General features: G+C 40.7%; 1 protein-coding gene across 2 annotated transcripts; it reads right to left on the bottom strand.

The window, feature by feature from the left end:
• Window positions 1-6,189: 6,189 nt before the first annotated feature.
• Window positions 6,190-23,501, bottom strand: LOC130453963 (carcinoembryonic antigen-related cell adhesion molecule 5-like). Of its 2 annotated transcripts, XM_056796393.1 has the most exons (7): window positions 22,607-23,482; window positions 21,679-22,038; window positions 19,936-20,211; window positions 18,927-19,190; window positions 14,563-14,662; window positions 13,007-13,081; window positions 6,190-10,902 (listed from the first exon to the last, which is right to left on the bottom strand). In XM_056796393.1, the coding sequence occupies exons 1-7, from the start codon at window positions 22,683-22,685 to the stop codon at window positions 10,872-10,874; spliced, it is 1,185 nt and encodes a 394-aa protein (XP_056652371.1). In that variant the 5' UTR covers window positions 22,686-23,482; the 3' UTR covers window positions 6,190-10,871. The 2 variants fall into 2 exon arrangements, with proteins under 2 accessions (XP_056652371.1, XP_056652372.1); XM_056796394.1 differs by lacking the exons at window positions 6,190-10,902; window positions 14,563-14,662 and having other exon boundaries at window positions 12,166-13,081; window positions 22,607-23,501.
• Between the last annotated feature and the right edge of the window lie 4,383 nt (window positions 23,502-27,884).

Below are 27,884 nucleotides of genomic sequence, written 5' to 3'. Positions count from 1 at the left end.
TTTTGAAGGGGCTGGATCTCTTCAGAGAAAGGGAGGAGTCCTACATGATTCCTCAATTAGAAGCTTAAGAGCCTCGGGCGACTTTGCCAAGTTTTTGGAGTTCTAATGCACTGAGGTCAAATTCAAGGTGTCTGTGAGCCTCCTCCCACCCCACCCAGAAAACCAGAAAGAGTAAAAGGAGGAAATGCTTGCTTTAGGCTGCTGGACAGAGGGGCAGGGCATGCAAAAAAAAAAATGTCCTTGGGAGCTGGAAAGAGGGGAAAAGGAGCAGCTTTCTGAGTGCTAGCTGGGCATATGTGCCAGCACTTCACCAACACTGGTCTAGGGGATGATATTGCCCTTTACAGTAATAGAGAAGATAGAGCAGAGAAAGATTTAGGAAGAATAACGAGTAGGTTTTAGAAATGTGGCATTGAAAATGTCTACTGGACATTCAGGTCAAGATGTCTGAAAGGCAGTTGGAAAAGCAGGATTAAAGATGGGGAGAGTTTCAGACAGAAGTAGATTTGAGATGTAGTAGTATAGAGATGATAATTAAATTCATGAAAACTGACGAAATCCTCAAGTCAAATAACAGGAGAAGAAAAGAAGGCCAACAATAGAACCCTGATGGACACCTATAGTTAGAGGGTCTGATCTGGAAAAGGATCCAAGAAAGGAGGCAGAGGTGGAGCAATCAGATTTAACATATGTGATACCTTATTTAGAGAGTGGGATATTAAACATTGCCAGCCCAACCTAGCCATGAACTTCTTTTGCCTGGTGAAGTCTATGGACCTCTTCCTAGAATAATGTTTTCAAATGCATAAAATCAAATACAAAATTACAAAGGAAACAAATTCTATAGAAATAAAGGTGTAATTTTTTACCCCATGAAAATCCTCCAAGTTATGAATCCCAGACTAGTGAAGGCATTTGTTCTGTTCATAGCATTGTGATAGGCACTGAGGAGGCAGAGAAGCATTTGAAATAGTCCCTGTGCTCAGGTAACTTTTTACCTACACTAATACATTGTTGGTGGAGTTGTGAATTGGTCCAACCATTCTGGAGGGCAATTTGGAACTATGCCCAAAGGGTACTAAAAGACTGTCTGCCTTTTTATCCAGCCACACCACTGCTGGATTTATGCCCCAAAGAGATCATAAAAAAAAAGACTTGTACAAGAATATTCATAGCTGCGCTCTTTGTGGTGGCCAAAAATTGGAAAATGAGGGGATGCCCTTCACTTGGGGAATGGCTGAACAAATTGTGGTATCTGTTGGTGATGGAATACTGTTGTGCTCAAAGGAATAATAAACTGGAGGGATTCCATGTGAACTGGGATGACCTCCAGGAATTGATGCAAGTGAGAGGAGCAGAACCAGGAAGACACTGTACACAGAGACTGACACATTGTGGCACCATCAAACATAATAGACTTTTCTACCAGTAACAATGCAATGATCCAGCACAATGCAGAGGAACTCATGGGAAAGAACACTATCCACACACAGAGAAAGAACTATGGGAGCAGAAGTGGAAGAAAAACAGGATCTATCACATAGTTTGATATGGACATGATTGGGGTTTTGATGTTACTGCAAACATGAAAAGCATGGAAATGGGTTTTGAACAATGATACCTGTATAAGCCAATGGAACTGCTTGTCACATTTGGGAGGGGAGAGGAAAGGGAGAGTTCATGAATCATGTAACCATGGAAAAATATGCTAAATAAAAATAAAAATAGTAGAGCAGACATGATTTATATGTGGGAAAAAAACACTGAGAGCAATGCAAAACAGAATGTGGGCTAGAATCTCTGTCTGAAACCCTGGAAAAAATCCAAAGGAGAGAAAATGCCAAACCGGCATTATTGTAACAAAAAAAGAGACTCAATTAAAATAGAAATCCCCTCCCAGTTTTCCATCTCTTGGTCAGGGTAATTTATCATTAGACAATCTTCTCTATCCTAAGGGATCCAATGAATGGTTTGTCTTCAGAATAATGTTTTGTTTTGTTTTTTTAAAACCCTTACCATCTGTTTTGGAATACTGTGTATTGGCTCCAAGGCAGAAGAGTGGTAAGGGCTAGGCAATGGGGGTCAAGGGACTTGCCCAGGGTCACACAGCTGGGAAGTGTCTGAGGCCACATTTGAACCTAGGACCTCCAGTCTCTAGGCCTGGTTCTCAATCCACTGAGCTACCCAGCTGCCCCCTAGAATAATGTTTTTTTTTTTTTTTAATATATTTTATTTGATCATTTCCAAGCATTATTCGTTAAAGACATAGATCATTTTCTAGAATAATGTTTTTAAATGAATATAATAATAAAAGATAAAAGGAAGCCAAAGGTTAATTGAAATAAAGATGCCATTTTCCCCCATCCAAGTTCACGCACTCCCTTGTGATTCCTCCATTTGCCAAAATCCAAACCCCAAACCCCAAACCCCAAAACCCTTCTTGTAAATGCTGAACTTCATCCTCTAATATTTGGACATTTTCCCCTTGAATATTTTGGCCCATTACTCTGGTTTTAGAAGGAAGAGAAACTTCTGTGGGTGTTAAATGAGTCACTGATTGTCCATGAAAGACTACTTAAATTTCAGTTGTGGTGTTCGGTTTATATCCACTTCGTGCCATAATAACTGCAGGAAGAGGGTGACCTTTTCAAAGAGAAAGAAGGAAAAGGAGAGAAAAATAAATGCATTTCATTGTTAAATTTTGAGGCCTTTGTTACAGAGGCTAACCTTTCTTTAACTCTAAAATATAGTGTTTTTAAAGACCTTAAACTTGAGCATGTGGCCTAAACCCAGTTTGCTTTTCTCTCCTTTTCCTTCTTTCTCTTTGAAAAGGTCACTAGAAAAACTCGGTACTGGGGTGCTTTCTTAACAGTAAACTCATGGTTTTCCTGTAGGTAGCTATTTCTGGAAGGTCTGGGAAGTCAGCCTTCTCAGGTTCTTGACAGAACTTTTAGTTTCATTTTCCCCTCAGGGTTTTGCTTAGTATAAAATAAAAATTTTAAGTGTAAAATTTATTCTAAAAACCTTTTTTTCCCCCTAAATCTAAGCTTTTTTCTAGGTCTTTCTTTATGGAATAGTACCAACTTTTCTTTTTTGGTAAACCTTTAATCTTCCATCTTGGAATCCATAGTGTGTCTTGGTTCCAAGGCAGAAGGGTGGTAAGGGCTTCGTGATGGAGGTTAAGTGACTTGCCCAGGGTCACACAGCTGGGAAGTGTCTGAGGCTAGATTTGAACCCAGGATCTTCAGTTTCCAAGCCTGACTCTCAATCCACTGAGCCACCTGGCTGCCCCACAGCACTAATTTTTAAGTAAGCCAGCTTAAAAAGACAGAAGCTGAGTTTTTGTCCAATGTAGAACAATCCCTTAGACAACTAGAAGAGAGTCTATTACAAATAGGATTTTAGACAAAGGAGAGCTATCTCTTCCACAAAAGCAAAAGGCCCCTTTAGAAGTAGAACAGCATCTCCTCCTCTTAGGAAGTGCCCTGAGAAACCTGGAGATACTTACTATGAAGACTAAAAACCAGCCAAAGGAGTTGGAAGGCTGAAAACGTCAATTGAATATTAGATTACACAACTGATTAGATTATATACAACTGTATATAATATATATATTTATTATGAATACATATTAGTGATATTGCTGAGTCAAAAGGTACACACAGTTTTATAACTTTTTTAGCATAATTACAGATCGCTCTCCAAAATACTTGTATCAGTTCACAGTTCCACCAACCTGAGAGAGAAAGTAAGGGTTAAAAAAAAGTTTATGATGAGTAGCTAAGTGACTCACTGGTTAGAGAGTCAGACCTGGAGAAGGGAGATCTTGGCTTCAAATCAGGCCTTAGCTACTTCCTAGCTATGTGACCCTGGGCAAGTCACTATAATGGTTAAATTGGGATTTTGACTAAATAAGAGAGTTATAAAAAGTGGCTGCTGATTATTATCTCTTAAGTCAGGAAAATAATTTTATTTAATTGGAATATTAGTTTAAAAAAAAAAAGAGGGAAATGTGGAAGAGAAAGAGGCAAGGAGATTGCCTAGCCTGCCCTAAATGCTGATCTGGTGAAATGAAGCTTGCTCCATGATAGAGTTCCAATCTCTGCATGGGATCCCTAGTCACTCACCAGCAAGCAAGGCGGAATCCAGGCAAGGTCCCAATGTAGAAAACCCCTCATGAACTAAGCTCACTGAGACAGCAGTGACCCAACAAGAAAGTCCCCGAAAACTCCACTCAGAAGGCCCAAAGCTCCAAGTCAAAATTGAAGTCCAAAAGCCCCAAGGAGCTGTCCTCCAAAGAAGTCCAAAGGAGATGATCCAAGGAGTAGAGACTCCTAAGAAGAGCTCCAAAGGAGAAGCCTCAAGGAGAAGTTCCTTGGACAGGAAGTTCAGGATTTTTTATAGTCCTTTTCCTACATCACTTCCTGTCTCTTCCCCACTTTATAGGAACCAATCAGAGTCTTTCAATTTGCCCAGCACTGCCTGGGAGTGGTGGGGGGCAGTGACCTCTGGAGTTGTCATCCACTCTAGCAAGTGACTTGTGAACTCTCATACTTAGTGACTGTTAAGGTACTAAGTAGGGGTACTTGAAGTTTTGATTGATTAACTTAAAAGTTGCTGATTGACAGACAAAGAGAATTTGATTCACTCTTCACTTAACCCACATTGCCTAGCCTTTAGCATTCTTCTGCCTTGGAACAAATGCCAATTGAAGGAATGAACTGAGAAGGCACTTTGTGCTGGGAGCCATGAGGCCATGACACCTTGACAGAGTCACATGTGGTAGCTAAGGAGGCCACAGAGCGGCCCTTGGCAAGGTGTGACTGCCCACTCTATCCCCTTTCCATAACTTCTCTCATCAATATCCCTTACCTATGGAATTGACATGATTATCATTCCCCGAAGTCTCAGAAGGAATAATGCAAGCGCAAACTACCTGTACCCTAATTCCCCAAAACATCACCAAAAGATCAGACCCTCAAACCCAACCCCAAAAGATTATCATGGGTTAACTTTTCTTAGGTACATAATTCCCAGTAAAACTGCAGCTACAGGCCAAGCCCAGAACTTTCCCACTCACAGAAACTTATTCTCATGAAGCCATCATACAAATCAATCATAAAGGCCCATGCAAAATGTACAGGTACACCAAGCTTCATCATGCCTCAGTGACTTCATTCTTCCCCTTGAGAAATTCCCTAGTAAACCCTGAAAAATGATCAGTCTAATATTAAATCTGAATTGTGTTTCCAGTACCTCTCAATCTCAATGGTATGATTGTTGAATTTGTCTTTAAGAATTTCTAATTGATTATTTCTTTTTATTAAAAGTAATAAGTAAATTTGCTTGATTTTTTGTAAGCTCAAAACTCCTCACATGGTAGAGAAAATTAAGCCACCTGTGATGAAATCATTTATCTTGTGTGAAACCTTTATGCTGTCAAGAATCTGTAATCACAATACAAGAATATAGAATGTGAATCAAGTGATTTGTTAAAAGTTAATGTATCACTTTTCCAATTATCTCTATTTGGACATGTGTGTTAGCTAATGTATCTATGTGCAAAGAAAATGGGCATAAAAATAAACACGGAGCCTGGGGATGGCGGAGCAGCTACCAGATGCAAAGCATGCCCATGGCAGTAAATATACAGCTGTCTTCTGTTTATCATATTATTGACTAATCGTTTGCCACCTGTTGGGAACCCCTGGAGCCAGGGGTGAGGCTGGACCTTGCCTGTGGCAACTTTGTATGATTATAATAGCTCCACTTCAGCCTATTAAATGAGCTTTTGTCTCTGAAAAAAATAGAAATAAAGAAATGTGAAGATACTGACTCTAACCATCACCATTTCCCAGTTTACCTAATGTCAAATAGTTACCACAAAGAGACTAAGAGAGTTCAGAAACCACCTCAGCCATCAGAGACTTGGTGTTCCTGCTAAGCAAATAAACTTAGCAGACAAGGGCAATACCAGTTTGGAGAGCAAAGTGATTTGATTTGCAAACCATTAGGGGAAAGGATAATGGAAGTTTATGAGCAGCATTGTCTCAAAACATAAGAAAAAGCCTCAGAAGACATTTCAAAATGGCAAAAAATATATAAAGGCAATAAAACTCAGCACTATTGTGTTTGAAAATGAACAAGAATATGCATTCATTACTGGCAGAAATGAAAACTTGCGGAATCTTTCTTAGAGGTCAACGCAGTAGAATTTTTTATTTTTTTCAGTTATGTACAAAAACAATTTTGACAATTATTTTCTCCACGATGGAAGATAAGGATTTTAAACCTAGACATGTAATACTATAATGCACTTAAGACTGTGAGAAATATTCAAGGTACTAATGAGAAGTACAAAAAAAGTAGGAAAAACAGTTATGAAATAATTCAAAGAAAATACATTTTTCTATTCAACATATATTTGTATCTATATTATATATATGTGAGAATGGAGTGTACACTACAAATGTAAAAAAGGAAAAGTAAATTGGAAATGGAGAAAGAATTCTGATGGAGATTCAACTGACTAAATGCTTATGTATTGAACCTAAAAGAAAATGAGCATGGAGCAAGCATATTTGATTGCATTAATGTTCTTTTCTTTTTTATAATAATCCAGCTATATACATTTTCCTGTGGGTGATAACTTGAGAAGGAGAAAGGAGCCTGATGGAAAATGGGTGAATAATAATGACTCAAAGACAAGTTAAAAGATATGGGGAGAGGCGCTATCTCCTTATAATGTTTTTCCTTGAGGATTAATTAAAGGAAAACATGAGAACTAAGAAAACACATGGGAGTAAGAACTCCTAGATAGAAAGTATGTGGGCAACAGTGTCTTATCTAGGATAGATAAGAAGAAATTAGGAGAAAGAATTCCAAGGATCCAGGAATCAAGAGGGAGAGCAGTGCCCCTCACTCCAGCATTTATTGTGGATTGAGAGGTGATCAATGAATACATAACGCACCCGGTAGGTCTTAACATTGGTTGAATAGACGATGACAAGATCAGAGGAGGTGGAGATTCACCTGACATGCGCTTTTCAAAGGAATGAGGTTTGACCAGGTGAGGGCTAAGCCTTTGTGGTTTAGACTCAGGAATTCTCCTGCCCTTAGAACTGTAACTTCCATACAATGATCATTAACTGATCTGACCAAGTATTTGATAAATGAATATATATGATACAATATCAAGACATCAACCATACTTCCCAGATGCCAACATGCCTGGTATGCTACATTTTTAAACTAGACTAAGAGACAGGTTAGAAGAGAAAGAAAAAAATATTGGATTCCAAATAGATGTCACAAAAGCACAAAATGCCTGTTCTGGAAAGCGTACTTGAGTTTTAGAGGCTAGATCTATTCTGTGAATGTTAAAAGACATCCCTAAAATTGGAATGAAAGGTATCCAGGGAGGAAACCTACTTTATTCAAATTTGTTTTGATACAAATTTTCAGAAATGTAGACATATATATATATATATATATATATATATATATATATATATATATACACATACACGCACACGCACACACACACACACACATACCAATATGTATTTGTGTTTTGGAATGATCACGAGTGCCTATGTTGAGTTTGAGGTTTTTGTTTGCTTTTGCTTAAGGACTATACTTTAAAAAACAAAAAAAAACCTCATCTTCAGTCTTAGAATGAATACTATGTATTGGTTCCAAGGCAGAAGAATAGTAAGGACTAGGCAATGAGGATCAAGTGACTTGCCCAGGGTCACACAGCTAGGAAGTATCCAAGGCCAGATTTGAAGCCAGGACCTCCCATCTCTTGGCCTGGCTCTCAATCCACTGAACCATTCAGTTGCTCCCAGGATTATACTTTTTTGAAGGAAATTCTAGTCTCCCAAGAAAATGAAGGAAAAAAAGGATTCTTGAATTAATTCAGGGTCCTAGAGTCTCTCTGTATTGTCAAGGTAAAGTCATAACTGGATAATACCTCTTGCAGTTACCATAGATTAATATAATCTTCAAAACTTCCCTATTTCAGGGGACAGCTCAGTGGATTGAGAACCAGGCCTAGAGACAGGAGGTCCTAGGTTCAAATCTGGCCTCAGACACTTCCCAGCTGTGTGATCCTGGGCAAGTCACTTGACCCCCATTGCCTAGCCCTTACCACTCTTCTGCCTTGGAACCAATAAACAGTATTGATTCCAAGACAGAAGATAAAGGTTTAAAAAAAATTTTTTTTAACTGCCCTATTTCAAATATGTGTCCTATAATTTTTCCAGGACAGCCTAGGCCCATGGTTGTGAACCTATGGTATGTGTGCCATAGATGGCATGCAGAGCCCTCTCTGTGTGTACACCTACCACTTCCACAGTGTGAATCTTGAAATTTCTCAGACTTGTGAATGTTAAAAAATTCCCCATTGGGGAATCTTTCATTGGGACAATTCCTTATTAGGGACCATTCCCCATCTAAAATGTGAAAACTCTACTTAGATCAGAAATGTGAAGACCACTATTCCACCCATACTTAAGACTGCTTTAGGGGAGAAAACTCCTTGCTAAACAATGAAAGTAATTAAACCCATACTTATAATGAGGCAAAAAGTTATTTAAGCCATGCCTATTTTTAGAATTAATACAAAGGGGTGCTAAGTACCTATTAAAGATTAGGCAACTTGTAAACTTGCCAGTACAAAAAGGTGAGAAACTTTCTAACCTGCTCAGGGGTGGATTACTAAAAGGATTAATCTACTCAGCTGTGAATTCAGAATGGGCTGTCCTTTGGGAAATGTCTACTGTGATTGGTAGATGGAAGAACTTAGGGGAGGTAACATAGGAGAAAACCCGCTATATAAGAAAAAGGACAGACTGTTGAAAAGATCTCTTGAGATGGAGAACAGGCTCTGGAGAACAGTCTGTTGAAGAGGTCTCGCTGGAGCTCCTCTGAGGGGACTCTGTCCCTCTGGAGGCTCTTGAGAGAGGCCCTTTGAAACAGTCTCTGGCTGGAAGGCCCCTTGAGCAGGACTCTGGCTGGAACTCCCTCAGGGGAGACTCTGTCCCTCTGAATCCTTGCTTGGACAAATCTTATGGTGAGTGATTAAGGACTGACTGATCCTTTCTCTTAGGGTTTAGGCCTGGGTTGGCCTGGACTGGCCAGGGCCAGCTTATCTTTTTCTCATTATTCCCTCTTTTTCTCTCTCTCTCTCTCTTTCTTTGATTCCTCATTGTATTATTAATTAAAATCTCTATAAAATCCAGTTGACTTGACTAGAAAAAATTGAGAATAAAATAGAAAATATTGAGGATAAAATAGGAAATATTGAGGATAAAATAGGAAAAATTGAGGATAAAATGCAAGCCCAATTAGAAGATCTAAAAAGTTTCTTACAGGATCAATTGGCAAACAACCACTCTACCAGAAACAGACCTGTTTCTGAACCTTTGAATGAGGAAATTTCCTTCCCTGAAATAGAGATGGAAAACACCTTCCCTGTAGCCCAGTTAACAGACTGCTTCTCTCGTGCAGTGCAAATCTTGACTGAATTTAATCCCCAAAACCCTTCCCCTGCAATTCAAGTTTCTCATGTTCCCTCTCCTACAGAAAACCAAATTCCAACGCAAAGGAGATCTTGTCCTCCTAGAGAAACCTGTCCTTGTCAAACTGACCCACAGGTACAAAATGCAACTAGAGGCCTGTTTCCTCTAAGAGAAGTACCTGAAATAGGACGGAATGGGGATGTGGTGACTTTAAGACATAGGATACCGTTTACTCCCCAAGAAATAAATGAATTTACACGAAATATCCCCACATATGAACAAGATCCTTTTCTAGTAACAAAAAAGATGGGAGACATATTTTTTCAGTATAATCCATCTTACAAGGACGTTGAGAACTTACTACAGGCTTTTTTAAGTGAACGTGAAAAAAATAAAATAATTGCTCATGTCAACAAAACCCGGGGGCGTAATGCAGCACATTGGCCATCTCAGGATCCCGAATGGGACTATAACAATCCTGAGGATTATCTACAACTATACCGTTGTAGAGAGGCCATCCTCACGGCCATGAAGGAATGTGTAGACAGTACAGATAAGTGGATGGAACTGGAAAAAATTAAGCAAAAGGAAGAAGAATCACCCTCCAGATTTATGGATAGAATTATCGAGTTTGGGGACAGATACTTAGATTGGGACTTAACTAAAGAGAGTAGTTTAAGACAAGTTAGAAGAATCTTTGTAAATAACTCTTGCAAAGCAATTAAGAATTATTTTAGAATGCAATGCCCAAGATGGTCAGATATGGACCTTGAAGAATTGCGAAAAACAGCTATATATGTTTTAAAGGGAAACAAAGAAAAGGAGGAAGAAAATAATGATGACATGGAGGAAATGAAGAAAAAAATAAGATATTTAATAGATAGGATGACTAAATTAGAAAGTGGGCATGATAATGAACCAACGACAATTGCCCCTCTCCAGAAATCCAATTATCAATCCATTAAAATAATGGAATGTAGAACCTTTCTTAAGATGTTTGGAAGGAATACACAGTTTAATAATAGCTTTAGAAATAATAACTATAGAAATGATGATAATGGTTATAGAAACCAGAATTCTAGAAATTATAATAATGACTATGGAAATAACTATAATGAATATAGAAATAAGAACTTTAGAAACCAGAATTATAGAAATAGGAATTGGGAAAATAATGACAATTCTCCAAATGAAGAAAATGATAATACTCAACAACATTATATGAGAAATGGCGCTCGTCCAAAAAATGCTTGAGGTGCTAATGAAACTCAGAGAGGTGCCCTTCAGGAGGGTGCCCAAGGAACTTCCCAGTATAATGAAGATGATTCTTCTTAGATTGTATTGATGTTAATCAACCTTTTTCAGTTTTTTCTCCACTCTAAATAGCAGGAAAGAATGAACAAAGAACTTAAAAACTATGATTGGCAAATTATGCACTGAGACCCATTTAAAATGGCCTGAAATTCTCCCTCTGGCCCTATTTTATCTTAGAAGCAGGCCTAGAGGAGACTTACATATTTCACCATTTGAGATGCTTTTTGGACATCCGCCTATACAGTCTAAGCCTTTCTCCCCGGCATATATATCACTATTAGGGGGAGATATTACTATTGCTTCCTATATACAGGAGTTACAGCACAAACTACGTGAACTTCATGAATCCGGAGCTGCAGTACAAGCCGGACCATTAGACTTTTCTCTGCATGACCTGAACCCAGGAGATAAAGTTTATATCAAGAATTTCAAGCGAACTGGAGCAACTCAACCTTCATGGGAAGGACCATTCCAAATATTATTAACTACTCCAACATCTATAAAGATTGGAGAAAGAGACTCTTGGATTCACTGCTCACATGTGAAGAAAGTATCTTCTGCTGAGACTGATTGACTCTATCCTATCATATGAATTGTGACTATCTTATGAATATGAATTGGAGATAATAATCCATAGACAAATGGATGCTGTTTTTTTCAATAATATATTGAATTACTGATTTTTTTTCTTATTTTTCTTATTTCTTTTCTTTTCTGATCAGAATATTTGATTTTTTTCTCATTTTTTGTACTAAAGGTACACATAATTAATATTAATATTATTTTTTTCCTGCAGTAATACAAGTTAATATATATACTCTTGCTATAATATCAATATATGCCTAAAAGCTTGAAACTATGGGAACCTGCCATTTATTGATAAAATATTATAGGACTGTGATTAATGTTTGTGTCTGATTCCAGGAAAAGGGATAAAAACAAGGAGCACAGACTAAACCTGAATAGTGCCAATAGAGCTCACAAGAAATATTAAAGTGAGACTCAAGGTTGCGACGCTTAACTTACGTTTAAGTTGTAGGAATTCCTTGTATCTACACTCTTTTCGAAGTACTCAAACAAGTACAAAGCTTGACTATCATGCTGGCTCCCTATATCCCTGAAGAAAAAATCAGACAAGGGAATGACATTTCCCCATCAAAATAGAATTCTAATTCTTTTCTTCTTATATTATGGCAACTTCCTGTAGTCTTGGCTACAAATGGCTAAGTGAAATATTACTGCATTCTGTCCTACATACTTGTGGGATAGAAATTACTTTAAACTGGACCTATACAAGGCCTATTTGTATTTCCCCTTTCTCTCTCTCTCTCTCTCTCTCTCTCTCTCTCTCTCTCTCTCTAATACCTTTCTTCCTCCTGTTTGTAATTAAACTCCATAAAAGGTTGACGGCTGACTTGAGTTTTCATTTAGGAATTACATAGCTGAATTCCTTGGTGACCTTAAATTAATATATATCAGTCTTTTAAAGTGATTTCCTTGTCACAACAGACACGTACTTCCCATACAATGTCCAGAATCTTTGCTCTGGCTTCTTAAGCCCATCAATAAGACTTTACTTGCCCATTTTCACCTTGTGGCCCATGCTGATTTATGTCTTGGATGTTTTTAGCCCCAGAGCAGGCCCTGCCATTGATCCCTGATAACTTCTTTCTTATCACATCCCATCCACTGTGCCAACTTGCTGAGCTACTTCTGGATCCTAACTGTCAGCCTTATTCTTTCTTTTCTTTCTGCTGGTCTGGATAATTAGTAGAATAATAACTGTCACCACTGACATAGCTCTTTGCTTCTATTATCTCATCTGATCCAAGTCAGCAGGGGCAGGTCAAGAGCAGAGTTCTGTGGGTGATACTAATGATATTTTTCCTATTTATCCCATTATAGAAGTTCAGAGTTGGAGAAGACCTTTAGGGCCTTGTAATCACACCATTCTCTGTCCAAGAATTCCTCCCATAACACCCCTAAAAAAAAAAAAAAGGTGGTCTTCCAAACATGGCCAGAAGTACTGTCTCATTACCCTTTTGGACAACTCTGATTGTTGGACAGTCTCTTCTTATTACATCTAGCCACTGTCAACAGATGAGCTAGAGATGAACATGATGTTTCTGATGGGTTTTGAATATGGCACAGGGCAGTAGGTCTCTTACTTCCTCTGTCCTGGACAGGAACGGATCTGTGAAAGGCGGTCTCTGGCATTTGAAGACATTGAACAACTTCTTATGCTGAAAGGAAGAAATCAGGGTCAGTGGAGGACATACTGTACAAAGGAGGAAGGTCTTGTCCTCCGTGGGCCCTTCCAACACACAGAATCCTAGACAGTGAGTAGAGGGAATCCATGAAACCCTCTTCCTCATTTCTTGTTCTGGCTCAGGACTCTCATCTTCTTGCCAGAGAAAGAGAAAGTGGAAGAAGAAGATTGTGGAAGGGATCTGAGGATGATCATCCATCAACTGACCACCATCCTCAGAAGAAAATGCTTCCTCAGTATTCCCAATCCTGGGCAGTTCAGCAGGCTTCACACCAGAGGACTGGCATGGAGAAGTGCCTTGTCAGCCCATTTCAGATTTCCCCCCCCATTCCATTCACCATGTTCCCGATTTGCCTTTAGAAAAACTCTTCAGTAGCAATTTCCAGTTAAGAGGAAGGGCATACAGACCCCAGAGCCCGCACAGGAAACCTCACCAAAGGAAGACACCCATAGGCCCCATTGTATGAAGAAGGAAAGGAATAAGTGTGAGGGCATGCCTCTTGGTCCAGGTCCCTCTGCTGCAGGCCTAACTTGGCCCGTTTGGGTTGAAAGACTTTCCTAACCTGTGCTTCAGAGGAGTCTAAAGGTCTTTCTCTTCAGGGCTGGGAAGATACACTTCTAGAACCCTTTGCTAAATTAGTTTAAGAGGTACCTGGCCCTGGGAAGGCAAAGACCTCCAAAGAGGGGAAGGCATAGAACTGGAGGCTGGAGAAGACATTCAGGGTAAGTGGACCTCCAGGAGTATTTACTGGCTGATAAATGGGTTGGTTAATGCCTTTACTTACTATCGCTGGATGCTAGAGATTCATGTCTATACATCTATAATGGTTGCAGGCCCTGAATAAATATCAGAGATGAAGTGCCTGAGCTCTCAATCAAAGTAACAAAGCTCCCTGAGGTAGGACTCTTAGGACACAATTAAAAACTTGCCTTTGGATTCCCTTAGATTTCATGACTTTTCCCCAGCCTCTTTTCCCTCTGTCAGGTCTTATGGTTGATATGTAACCAGCTAGTTCATCATTAGTTCTTTCACCCACTATTATTCTCTTACTTAGCTGGTCTATGCAGTCTGGATCAGCCTCAGTAGCCTTTTCCCTCATTTGGTTTCTCACTAGGTAAATATAGCTGCTTTTTCCATCCTTGATGTTTCTGACTTCTTGAATTTCAGTGCCTTCATTTGAGGATCTAAGAAAAGTGGTTAGGTCTAGTTTCCACTCCAATGGGGAAGTGAATAAATACCTGTCTCCAAGAGGCAAGCACAGGTGAAGGAAGGAGGGATAAAAGCTGAGAAAAAGACACCATCCAAGGGAATTGGTGCTGAAAACAGGAGTTGGGAAAAAAGGAAGCAGACCAGCTCCCAGAAGTAGATAAAAGGCAGAAGACCATCCTGAGTCCTCTCACTCATCCAGGGACACACAGTAGGAGAGAGGAAAACTAAAGGAATTGTTAGTCTACCTTTCTGTCCATTTGAAAATCAGGACACTGATGAGGACCAAAATCGGAGCCATTCCAAAAAGGATTTTCCTGTTCCTGGCCACTTCTGAAAACTTAACTTCTGTGGATAGAGGGGGGAAAAAATGAACCTTGAGGGCTTGGGGGTGGGGGGGGGGGCCTGACATGAAACAGTTGTTGATTGATGTAGACTTGGCCTTTGCTTCTAAGAATTTGGGTATCCCCTGGTTAAGGTCACATTATGGGGGATCTGGAAAACCATTTGGAACACTTGAATTTTGAGAAAACACATCTAATTTGATGCCCCGAATCTCTGAATTCATGGTTTCCTCCCCACATTGCCACTACTCTTCCCTATTTCTGCTGATGGCAACACCAACCTCCGAGTCAACTGGGTTCATGTTGGAAACCATCCTTCTCTCTCCTTCAAACCTCACATCTAATCAATTGCAGTGATAGTCTCCCTAATAGTATGGTTATTTGTGTTGATTATATACTTGGGCTACATCTCACATCTACTACCTCTTCTTGTCTACAGATCTCATCTCTTCTCTTTTACCTAATGGTACTTGTTTTCTTTTTTTTAACCTTACCTTCCATCTTGGAGTCAATACTGAGTATTGGTTCCAAGGCAGAAGAGTGATAAGGGCTAGGCAATGGAAGTTAAGTGACTTGCCTAGGGTCACCCAGCTGTGAAGTGTCTGAGGTCAGATTTGAACCCTGAACCTCCTGTCTCTAAATCCACTGAGCTACCCAGCTGCCCCCTTGGTACTAGTTTTCTGATCAGTGTTCCCTCTAATTCCTTCTTCATGCCATTGTTTCCATCTAATATTCCTTAAATATTATTCCAATTATTTCACCTTTCTCCTCAAAAATCTCTAAATGAATGTCTCACATCTGTACCTGAAAGGCAGTATATTGTCACAGAAGGAGCTCTGGTTTTGGAATCTTGAGACTTGGATTAGAATCTCAACCCTGTCACTTGCTAGCTGAGGCATCTTGGGAAAGTCCTTTCTCTTTTTTAGACATCAGTTTCTCAATCTATAAAATGATGCAGTATAGGCTAAATGATCTATCCATACCATCCATCCTAGCTTCAAATCCTATCTGCTTACCTTTCTCTTTCTCCCCACTATACTGGCCAAATTCAAACCTTCATTACTTTCCATCTGAATTTTTTCAAAAGCCTTTTTAGTGATCTTCCTGCCTCTGTCTAGTTTTCCTTCCAATCCATGTCCTGCATCTTTGAATTTCAACTGTTCCATGTATTGCCATTGATGATAATGGTTATCATATGTGACAAAAATAGGCTAATATTTGTTATTGGAAATTGAGTCACTCTGGAAAAGAGTGACAAAATGACAAAACAGTCCTTGTCCCAGCAGTTCTTTAGAATGAAGGTATTTGGTCTATAATTTTCAGTCTTTTCTTCCAAGGACCTTCACTGACTATGTTTTATTGTATTATAATCCATACAAGATGTGCTTAATAGTTCTCTTTTTTACATTTATTTTTGTAATTTTTTAACATTTTTATGAGGTTTTTATGCCCTAATGAATGGTCAACTTTTATAAAAGTGACCCATGCATCTGAGAAATGTGTATGCTCTTTCTATACCTATTCAATAATTACCGGTGCTTCATCATATCCAACCTTTATAAAAATTTACTCAAGATCATAATCTTTTTCTCCTCTTATTTTTATAATATTCGTCCTTGTCTGAAACGATACATTAAAGTCTCTTACTATTGTAGCTTTACTCTTGTCTCTCAGAATTTGTTTAGCCTTTCCTTTAAGTATTTAGATGTTATGCCAGTTATTGCATATCCATTGTTATATCAGAGTAGCAATTTGTTGTCTGTTGAAACTTTCAGCATAATGTAGTTTCCCCACTTTAAAAAAATAAGTCCATATTTGCTTTTAGTTTGTCTCAGATCACATTTGTTACCATACTTTTTAAAATTTCAGCTGAAGCATTATAGATTTTGCTTCAGTCCCTTATTTTAAGTCTGTGGATCTTTATATTTAAAATGTATTCTTTATAGGTATGGCTTTGCTTTTGTTTCCTAAGTCACTCTGATAACCTCTTTTGCTTTATGGGGGAGCTCCTCCAATTCATACTCAAATATCCAAATTCAATCATGATATGAGAAATGCACAACAGAAAGAGTTATTGAAATGCTAATTGACACTATCTCCCAGTATCTCCCAGAACCAAAAATTACCCAATTCATACTTTAAAATTTTAATTTAAGTTAAGAAATAGCATTTTCCCAGTTGATGGGCATTCCCTCAATTTCTAATTCTTTGCCACCACAAAAAGAGCAGCTATAAATATTTTTGTACAAATAGATACTTTTAAAATTTTCTTTTATCTCTTTGAGATACAGACCTAGTAGTAGTAGTGAAAGGGTATGGATAGTTTTTAGGCTTTTGGGTGAAGTTTCAAATTCTTCTGAATGGATTATTTTATAACTTTACCAGTTTTTCTACAGCCTTTAGTATATCAGTTTCCTCTCCTGTCATGTTAGCCAATTGGATAGGTAAGAGGTGTTATCTCAGAGTTCTTTTGATTTGCATTTCTCTAATCAGTAGTGAGTTAGAATACTTCATGTGATTATTGATAGTTTTTTTCTTTTTCTGAAAATTACCTGTTGATATCCTTTGACAATTTATCAATAGGGAAATGGCTCTCATTTATATATATATCAATCCTTTATATATTTGAGAAATAAGGCCTTTATCAAGAGTAAATCATTATACAATTGGTTTTCCCTTCTCTTTTCCTTCTAATGTTAGCTGCATTGGTTTTGTTTATATAAAACCTTTTAAGTTTCATATCATTAAAATTGTGTATTTCACTTTTTGTCATCCTTTCTATCCCTGGAAACACTCCTCTAATCTGTAGATCTGAAAGCTACATTTTTTTCCATGCTCCTCTAATTTATTTATATCCTCTTTTGTCTAAATTGTATACCTCTTTTTTTTAAAAAAACCCTTACCTTCTGTGTATTGGTTCCAAGGCAGAAGAGCAGTAAGGGCTAGGCAATGGAGGTTAAGTGACACACAGCTAGGAAGTGTCTGAGGTCAGATTTGAACCCAGGGCCTCCTGTCTCTAGGCCTGGCTCTCAATCCACTGAGCTACCCAACTGCCCCCCTATATATCTCTTTTAATCTTATATTGGTATACGGTGTGAGATGTTGGTCTCTGTCTAATTTCTACCAAACTACTTTCCAGTTCTCTCAGCAATTTTTGAGAAATGTTGAATGTTTATCACAAAAGTTTGCACCTTTGGGTTCATCAAATGCTAGGTTATTATAATTATTCCACTGATGCATCACACTAATACTCAGATTATTTGTGTGATTACCACTTTGTAATAAAGTTTTAAATCTGGAATTGCTTGCATATTTTCTTTCATGTTATTTTTTCATTGTTTCCCTTGATATTCTTGACCTGTTGTTCTTGCTGAATTTTGTTACTTTTTTCCTAGCTGTATACAATTGTCCCTTTGTGATTTGATATGGAATTGATTAAATGAACCAGCTTAGGTGGAATTATCTTTTTTATTATATTGTCTCTATTTACCCATGAGCAATGAATATTTCTCCAGTTGTTTAGATATGTCTATTTTGTGAAAAGTGTTTTGTAATCATGCTCATATAACCTCTGGATTTGTCATAGCAGGTAGACTCCCAAGTATATTTTATATCATCTGCACCTGTTTTAAATGGAATTTCTCTTTCTAATTTTTTCCTGTTGTGTTTTGTTGCTAATGCTCATGATATATGTAGATTTATTTTATATATTCCAACTTTGTCTCTTTATTCTTTAAAATACAATCCAAGAGGCAGCACTTCTACAAAGCCTTTACTGATTTCTGCCCACTTATGCCCCAACTTGAGTAGACAATTCTCCCTGGGTCTTTCAAAATATTTTATTTTGCAGCCATAGTCTGAATATGCATGTCTGTAATCATCTGTAACATGAAGTTACCAGGAAGGTAACTGCTAGACTGGAAGGTCCCCGAAAGTAGGCATCAAGTCTTAGCTAAACCTTGTATTTCCCTCAGTGCCTAGTACAGTTCTCTGCACATGATGGGCACCTAAATTTGTGTCTCATGATGAATGAGCTTGTATTGTACATGATAGCTTCAAGACTCTTAGGGGAGAAAAGGAGGTTGTTCTCCATTTCTACCAATGGCAAAATAGTGCAGCCTAGAGTCGGATTCTTTATTTTCATGGCTTCTTTCAATTCGCCATGGAAATTTTCCCTTCTTATTGGACTGGAGCATCCCACTTCTCCAGCATCTCATCCCAGGCCACTTAAGAGACCTATTCTCAGAGGGGAAAGAGAGATCTCTTACCAACCACGTGGATTGTGATGTCTTTAGAGATTGAGGAGTTGGTCATGTTGTTCCGTGCCCAGCATGTATACTTCTTCTGTTCCCAAGATGTAGGGTTGACCATGAAAGTACTTCCTGAGTGTACAGACCCATTAATATCCTGCCATTCGTAATGAACAGATGGGTAAGACAGCGCCCTACACTCTAAAGTCAATGAAGTATTGAACTGGACCTTGATCTCCCCATTCTCAGGGCTGGGAAGAATCTCAATATGGTCTGGTCCATCTGTATAAAGATAAAAGATGAGATGTTAGCCATGATTAGTGTGGGGTTTTCCTTAATGGACTTCCCTGACCAGCAGGGTCCCACAAGGGAAGGGGCTCACCTTTGCGATGGGACCCGAGGAGAGGTAGGAACCGAGAACCAGGCTGAAGAATGACAGACACGGACAAGTCAGTGGTTGGATAGGGCAGGCAATCCCTATGATGCTCCCTTTGATAGGAGAGTATGAGTACACAGGAACACGAGGTGGAGGAGGAGATTAAGATAGGAAATGCAGGCCCAGATGGTTACAGCCTCGGGGAAGGAGAAGGTCAAGAGGAGAGACAGAGTCATTGAGGAGCCCAGTGGAGCTCCATGGAAGGGAGAAAGGCCAAGAGCCAAGAGGAAGTTCATGGGTTTGCCTCTGGATTTTATTCCTGTCCTGCTTGGGCGGTACTCCCAAGCACGTAGTAACCACATCACAAAGTATAGACAATTAAGATTGGGTGGCAAGGTAGAGGGAACACCTTTGGGCGTGTAGATTGCAAACCGCGCTTTCCCGGGAAATTGAGTCCGAGCATGTTAATGAGTTTGTCTTAGCCAAGGGACCCATGGCCAGTTCAAGGTTACATTCACAAGCCTCATTGGTATAACCTTATGCTTGGAGACACAGTAGCCATACAGTCATTTATATTTCATAGATGTGAATATGCTGGGATGCTACAATTAGGGGGAAAGTCGGCGAGAGAGGGGACACGGCATCACTCACAGTTTACAGTCAGGATTTGGGAGTCACTCCTATTGGTACTAACTGGATTCCCGGCTTCACACTGATAGGATCCAGCATCTGTCCTCTTCACACTCATGATAGTGAGGGTCTGGTTATCGTGAGTCATATTCATCTTGTCATTGAGTGCCAGCGGCTGATTATTGGAGAGCCACAGAATGTTTACCCCTTTGTTTTCTGTGCTACATGTCAACTCCAAAGAGTCATTCTCTCCAACATTGGTGCTGCTGACAGTAATGTTGGGTTTGGCCAGTTTCTCTGTAGAGAGAAAAAGAGCAACTAGCTTGTCTCTCTCTTTCTTTCTTTCTCTCTCTCTCTCTCTCTCTCTTTAAAAACCCTGACCTTCCATCTTGGAGACAATACTGTGTATTGGTTCCAAGGCAGAAGAATAGTAAGGGCTAGGCAATGGGTGATGAAATGACTGGCCCAGGATCACATAGCTGGGAAGTGTATGAGGCTAGATTTGAACCCAGGACTTCCCATCTCTAGGTCTGGCTCTCCTTCCACTGAGCCACCCACCTGTCCCCCCATCTAGCTTGTCTCTTGATGAAACAAACAAGCAAACAAACATCAAAGAGTCAAAGCCAAACATTTCCACTACAGTCATATGGGCATTAGCCCCGAAATCATGAAGAGCTTCAACATTTGTGCTAAGAAGGAAGGGGAGCAAGGAGCACAAGGAAGGGAGTGCTGTGCCCTGGACAGCAACTTCTCAACACAAGTCCCAGATCATGTGCAATCTGGTTATTAAGTTGGGGAAGGCATTAAGGAACAAGAGTTTATTAAGCATTTACTATCTACTTGGCACATGGTAGGTGCTATATAAACTCTATTTATTATAGAATATAGAATAAATTATTTTTGCCAAACCCTGTGCTAAGTATTTTACAAATATTATTGTATTTTGTCCTTACACTGACTTTGAGAGGTAGATGCTAGTATTATCCCCATTTGACATTTTGGTAAACTGAGGCATATAGAGGTCAGGATCACCCAGCTCTTGTCTTGTCCCCCCCTCCCCTAGGTCTGTGAACATCCAGGATCAGTGAGTGGCTTATTGACACCCTCTTTGTAGTTTTGTAGTTTATCTGGAATAAGGTTCAAACAGCAGTGACAATCCCATTAGATTTCATCACAGATGGCAGGTTTCAATTGTCTAGTCTTTGGGATGTGCTATGTTGTGGGGGCCATCACTACTAACGTTCTGGAATAATTCCACAAACTCATACTTAAGACTAAAAAAAAAAAAAGAAAAGGAAATCAAAAGAAAAATTGTTTCCCAAACACACATTCAACTGTGTTTCCATTAAACATATGTGTTTTTAAGGAAATAGATTGGGGGGGGGGGGAGAGAAGGCAGCTGAGTCGATCAGTGGATGGAGAGCCAGGCCTAGAGATGGGAGGTCCTGGGTTCAAATCTGACCTCAAACACTTCCCAGCTGTGTGACCCTGGGCAAGTCACTGCCTAGCCCTTCCACTCTTCTGCTTTGAAACCAAGACATGGTATTGACTCTAAGACGGAAGGGAAGGGCTTAAAACAAAAAAGTTCCAGGAGAAGTTCCCGGGTTTGGAGGTTCTCACTTTGTGGGGCACTTTCCTGTAGGGGTGGATCATGTTCTGGATTCTCTCTGTTCTCTAAGCAAGCAACTTCAGGGCAGCCTCTTACCCCCAACCGAGGGAAAGTATTCAAGTGACTTCCCAGCCGGGAGGAAGGCCAGAACTTACCGTATACTGGTAATTTTCCTCTTACTATTGCAGCTATCACTCCCCTAGAATCAACAATTTGTACAACGTAGAGGTCATCGTCCCCGAGGGTGAGGTGAGGAATAAATAGGAAGCCCCTGGGCTGCACCCTCTCCCGGATATCGGTAGGTTTCTGCACCCCTGTAAGAGTGCTGTAGCTGACGATCCTGTTAGAGTTCTCCGTTGTCTTTCTGTACCAATTATAGCTGAGGGCCCGCTCCGAGAAGCCCTCAATGGTCAAGGTGACGTTGCTGCCCACGGTCCCATATGGGGGGCGTGGCACGATACTAACTGGAGTACCTTGGGCAGACCTAGGTGGCATCCAGCAATGGAGGATGGAGGCTGAGAGGGAAGAAAGGAGGCAGAGGTTAGCAGGGGCCCCCAGCCCTCCCGATGAAGCTGAGGACACTGAAGGGGGGAGGGGGCAACTGGGTAGCTCAGTGGATGGAGAGCCAGGCCCAGAGATGGGAGGTCCTGGGTTCCAATCTGGCCTCAGACACTTCCCAGCTGTGTGACCCTGGACAAGTCACTTCACCCCCCTTGCCTAGCCCTTACCACTCTTCTGTCTTATAGTCAATACACAATATTGAGTCTAAGATAGAAGGGGAGGGTTTAAAAAACAGAAAATGCTGGGGCATTTGAAGGCTGACAGTTTGGCTCCCAAACAGGCGCTGTCCCTGGTAAACCCAAGCTGAGCAAGCTAAGCGATCTGTCCCTGCTAGTAAATATAAACGCGGGAATCCAAACTGCTGCTCAGTGATCACTCTGCTCCCAGCCTGGACTAGTGAGTGGCTCTCAGCTGCTATTCTCTCTTCCTCGGGCTCTGGTTGGACTCTCCTGGCCTCTATCTGGGCCAGAATCCCCCCCCCCCCCTCTCCTCCCCTGGGCCTCAGCACAGCTGCTGTCTCACCTGCCATCAGGAGCCCTTTCCAGGAGCCCCTTCCAAGAGCTTTCCACCCACTGTGGGGGTGTTCTGAGAAAGGCTGCATCAGTCCGCGCTGCCCATTTTCTTAGGATCACCCTTCCCAGGAATGTTTCTCCTCTGGAGCTGTCTCCCCGGTAGAGTTCAGGTGCAGCCCCTGGAGGCCGCTCCTCTCGGAAAGTCCAAGTTTGCCCCTTTCCTCTCCTCGGGAGCCCAGAGCTCCGATTCTAAGACAAAAGCTCCTACAAGAAGTAAACAGCTCCAGCTCTTACTTTCGTTTTCGTAAATGGTCTCGCGGCTTTTTTTAAAAAATCTGATTGGCTCCTTTGGGGATTAAGCTAGACTGGTCACTGTGAGAGGAATAAGAAAGGAATGGGGGACTGCTCGGCCTTCTTTCCCAAGCAGACAATGACTTTTTTAGCCCGCAACGCCGAAGGAAAAGAAAATTCATTTGCAGGAGCCCTGGGGACTTTGCAAGCAAAGAAAACCCTTCCGCGCAGGGGATCGGCCAAATTCCGACCCTCGCGGGTCCAGAGGCAACGCCCAGCTCGGATGTGGGACTCTTGAAGTGCTTATGTATGAGGTTCTCTCCCGTCCTGGAGCTCTTCTTTCGGCCAGCATCCCGGGGCCCCTCAAGGCTCTTTTCCTACCTGCCTGACGCCTAGAGGTTCCAGCCTCTCGGGGATCTGGTCTTCTGACCCCCAGTTCAGCGCTCTGCTTCCTCTGCCGCTGCTCGGCCTGGGCTCACGTGTGGGACTCATGAAGTATGAAACCTCTAGGGGAGGGAGTTCTATTTTAGAGAAAACCCGAGCCTTTGGGGTCTAACATCTATAGAGCCGTGCCCTATAGGTTCCTTGAGGCTAACTTTGTGGCAAGTCCCTCTCTTTTCTCTTCCCTCTGTTCTGGGAAGCTAAGCCTGTTTCCAAGGGCTGTGCCCATTGCTCTGGGAGGCGCAGGTATCCTTAGAGGATCAACTGTTCTTTTTTCTCTGACTCTTTGTCTCTCCCTTTGGAAGTTTTTCAGTAAAGATACTTGGGGGGGGGGGGCAGCGGGGTAGCTCAGTGGATTGAGAGCCAATTCTCAAATTAAGGTTGATTTGAGGTGTTATTTTAAAATTATTTTTGAACCCAGGGCCTGCCTCTCAATCCACTGAACCACTGAGCTGGCCCCTTCGATGACTCTTAAAAATAACAATAACAGGGGCAGCTGAATAGCTCAGTGGATTGAGAGCCAGGCCCAGAGATGGGAGGTCCTGGGTTCAAATGTGGCCTCAGACACTTCCCAGCTGTGTGACCCTGATCAAGTCACTTCACCCCCATTGCCTAGCTCTTACCACTCTTCTGCCTTGGAACTAGTACATAGGATTGATTCCAAGACAGAAAGTAAGGGTTTTTTTTAAAAATTAAAAAAAAAAAGATACTAGAGTGGCTTCTTATTTCCTTCCCTAGTCATTTTACAGATGAGGATGTTACAGAGTGGAAGGTCCCAGTCCTAAATGAGTATACCTCCTCACTGCAATATTTATCCAGGTTCTACTTGAATACTTCCAGTTATGGGGAACTCTTTTGGATTCTGCTCTGCTGGGATAACTTTCTAGGACCCTGGACCACCTCCCGGAGACTTCATGGAGGACCTCAGCCTGCTGGTGGGGATGTTTTCAAGTAGGAGGGAGGTGATGGATTATTCCCATTCTGTACATACACTAGAGGAGTCCTCGGGCTTAAAGAAAGAGTGACTAGAGAGATGACCAGAATGAGAGGGGACATAAAATCTTTCTATGAGAATAAATAATTGAAATGACCAGAGAAACTAAGACCCGGAGTGCAAACATCTGAAGGATTGCCCTGGAAAAGAGGCAATCAGGCCAGACTTCCATTTGGCCCCAGAAAGGAAAACTAGGGACACAATTATAGGAAATTTCCATGACTTCAGTGCAACATGAATTTCCCAACAATAAACTCTCCAGTAGAGATTGAATTCTTTCTTTAAGTAGTGAGTTCCCCATAACTGGAAGTATTCAAGTAGAACCTGGATAAATATTGCAGTGAGGAGGTATACTCATTTAGGACTGGGACCTTCCACTCTGTAACATCCCTGGTCCTTTGTGCCTCTGTGATGCCCTCAGGTGGCTATGCATGCACACAGGCCAAATGCTGGTTTAGTTTTACTGAGCGAATTTTTTTTTTCTGGCAGAGTTAGGTGGTATCAGGGTGCAAAGGCTCGATTCCCTTTGCATAATCCATTTCTTTCTATGGAAAATGAATCCTCCTTCAGCTACCTGGCTAGACAAAGCACCATTTCTAGAGAGGAAAGGGAAAACTTCATCCAGAGACTCCTTGGCATTGGCACCTGGCTCTTACTCTCTTTATGTCTTCAGACACATTGTTTCCCCATCGGTAAAAAGAAAACATTGTGTTACAGTGACCTCTTTAATCATGTTCTAACCCCCCCCCCCAGAAACTCTCACTATTGTCTTTAGTGTGGGTAAGAGTCAATATTTACAGAGGGCTTTAAGGTTTGCAAAGAGCTTCACCTGGAACAACTTTTTGTATCCTCACAGCACTCCTGTGAAGTGGCTGTAAGTCCCCCCATTTTATAGATGAGAAAATGGGGACCAAGAGAGGTCAATTGACTTGTCCAGTGTTACCCAACTACTCAGTGTTTTAGGAGAATTTGGAACCCAAATCTTAACTCCAAGTTTGGTGGTTTACCTATTGTCTGTCCCCAAATAATCTTTTTTTGACTCATCTTCCTCTTTTCTCCTCCATACACAATAAACTCCCCTTCAAGGTGGATGACTTTCTGCCCCTCTATATCCTACTGGAAATACTCTGTGATCCTCCAGTCTCCAGGCTCAATTTCAAGGCAATCAATCACTGGTTTTTGGATGCAAAAGAGTAGAGGACTAGGTTGGAGTTCCAGGGTCAAGAGGAGGATTAGTTCTTGTGACTTTAGGGCAACAGGGTCCCATCCTGGGCAAAAAATCAGAGCATAGGCCAGGAAAGTGGTGTCTACTCTTCTACATAGATCATACCTCTTTGGAATCCCCTCAAAATTTATAGAACTTCAAAGCCAGCCCCCCAAACAGCAGTATAAAAATGCTAAAGCTTGGGACAGTGCCCCTTCCCAATTATATGGAAAATTAAATTTTCACATTTACTTTAAAAAATTTGAGTTCCAAATTCTCTCTGTCTCCACCTCCCTGACTGAGAAAGCAAACAATTTGATATAGGTTATACATAATATAAAACTGAAAATAAAGAAATGGCCTTTAAAATTGAGCAAACAACAACAGGGTTTGGAAATGCCTTGTCAGTCTGGAACATCCAAACCTCAAGTGGTAAAGCTTAGTTCAGACTGGACTTGGCACTTAGATAATTGTGCAAAACAAATTTGACCAGAAAAATATGGGATTTTTGATTATTAGCAGCTGGGCAGGCTATAATCCAGTCAAGTTTAGAATTGTTTTCTTCACCACAGCCCAGTGAAGTCATCATTTCTACTATTGTTTTTCTCATTTTGTAGAGAAGGAAAATGAGGCCACACAGCTGGCAAATATGGCTGTAAGGATCAGAGAGCCTCAGTGCTTTCAGGCACAGTTAGAGATCAAGAAGGTTTTGTTGAAGGTGGGTTTAGGGGAGAACATCCCTGACTCTATTATTCCCTGTATTTACTGTAGCTATATTTCTTTCCCTTTCAGGTTGCTTCGGTGACAGTGCTGAATGGTATCTCTCTTTCCCTTAATAGCTTTACAATTAAAAAAGAAAATTCTTGGGACTTTTTGAATAGTTCCAGGAACTCATTCCTTTCTTTTTATCCTAGCTGAAAAAGGCTGGAGCAAGGACTAAACAAATGCTGATTAATTGACTGATAGAGCAGAAACCACTGTATCCCCTCCACATTAAGACTTTCCCAATTCTCATATTTTGATCTGTTTCAGGTCTTCATAAGAATTTAAATGGGGGGGTTTGGAGGAGTTTTGTGGAAGCTGTGGATGACCCTCAAATGCCAGCAGACAACAGAAAAAGTTTAGAAATTTGAAAATGCACACAATTTTTATGAAATCAACACATTTTATCTTTTAATATACAATTTCTTTTTTAAAGTTAAAATAAGTAGTGGGAAGCTGGGTGGCTCAGTGGATAGAGAGCCAAACCTGGAGAAGGAGGTCCTGGGTTCAAATTTTGCCTCAGATACTTCCCAGCTGTGTGACCCTGGGCAAGTCACTTGACCCCCCTTGCCTGGCCCTTACTGCTCTTCTGCCTTAGAACCAATACACAGTATTGACTCCAAGATGGAAGGTGAGGGTTTTTATTTTTTTAAAGTTAAAATAAGTAAAAAGTTAAAGATTGTAAAAGAATAGGAAAGCTAGCAGATTGCACACAAAGGCTAGAAACGTAGATATCATCACACTGACCTACATATAGCCTATGACCAAGTACTTAACCAAGTTTTACAATAAGGTACTGTGAATGCCCCATAAAAGAAAAAAAAAGTCTGATGACTTCTCTGGTTAGAAGGGAGAGCCAAAACCTTTTCCATGGATTTCCAGACCGTGGGGGCACCGTGCCCCTAGCCCCTGTGAGGGCAACCCTTTGTTAAAGTTAAATTACAAACTCCTTCTGACAAAGGTTTAATTACTCAAATTTACAAAGAGCTAAATCAATTGTACAAAAAATCAAGCCATTCTCCAATTGATAAATGGGCAAGGGACATGAACAGGCAGTTCTCAGCCAAAGAAATCAAAACTATTAATAAGCACATGAAAAAGTGCTCTAAATCTCTTATAATCAGAGAGGTGCAAATCAAAACAACTCTGAGGTATCACCTCACACCTAGCAGATTGGCTAACATGACAGCTATGGAAGGAAAGTAATGAATGCTGGAGGGGATGTGGCAAAGTAGGGACATTAATTCATCGATGGTGGAGTTGTGAACTGATCCAGCCATTCTGGAGGGCAATTTGGAACTATGCCCAAAGGGCGATAAAAGACTGTCTGCCCTTTGATCCAGCCATAGCACTGCTGAGTTTGTACCCTGAAGAGATAATAAGGAAAAAGACTTGTACAAGAATATTCATAGCTGCGCTCTTTGTGGTGGCCAAAAATTGGAAAACGAGGGGATGCCCTTCAATTGGGGAATGGCTGAACAAACTGTGGTATATGTTGGTGATGGAATACTATTGTGCTAAAAGGAATAATAAAGTGGAGAAGTTCCATGGAGACTGGAACAACCTCCAGGAAGTGAAGCAGAGCGAGAGGAGCAG

The sequence above is a fragment of the Monodelphis domestica genome, chromosome 4, assembly GCF_027887165.1.
Source record: "Monodelphis domestica isolate mMonDom1 chromosome 4, mMonDom1.pri, whole genome shotgun sequence".
Taxonomy (NCBI): Eukaryota; Metazoa; Chordata; class Mammalia; order Didelphimorphia; family Didelphidae; genus Monodelphis; species Monodelphis domestica.
This window is presented reverse-complemented; position numbering and strand designations above follow the sequence as displayed.

Coding starts and splice junctions, on each gene's coding strand:
- LOC130453963 (XM_056796393.1), bottom strand. CDS start 22,685: ATGCAGCCTTTCTCAGAACACCCCCACAGTGGGTGGAAAGCTCTTGGA. Junction 22,039..22,606: donor GAAAGGGCTCCTGATGGCAG/GTGAGACAGCAG, acceptor CTTCCCTCTCAG/CCTCCATCCTCCATTGCTGG. Junction 20,212..21,678: donor AGGAAAATTACCAGTATACG/GTAAGTTCTGGC, acceptor TTCTCTCTACAG/AGAAACTGGCCAAACCCAAC.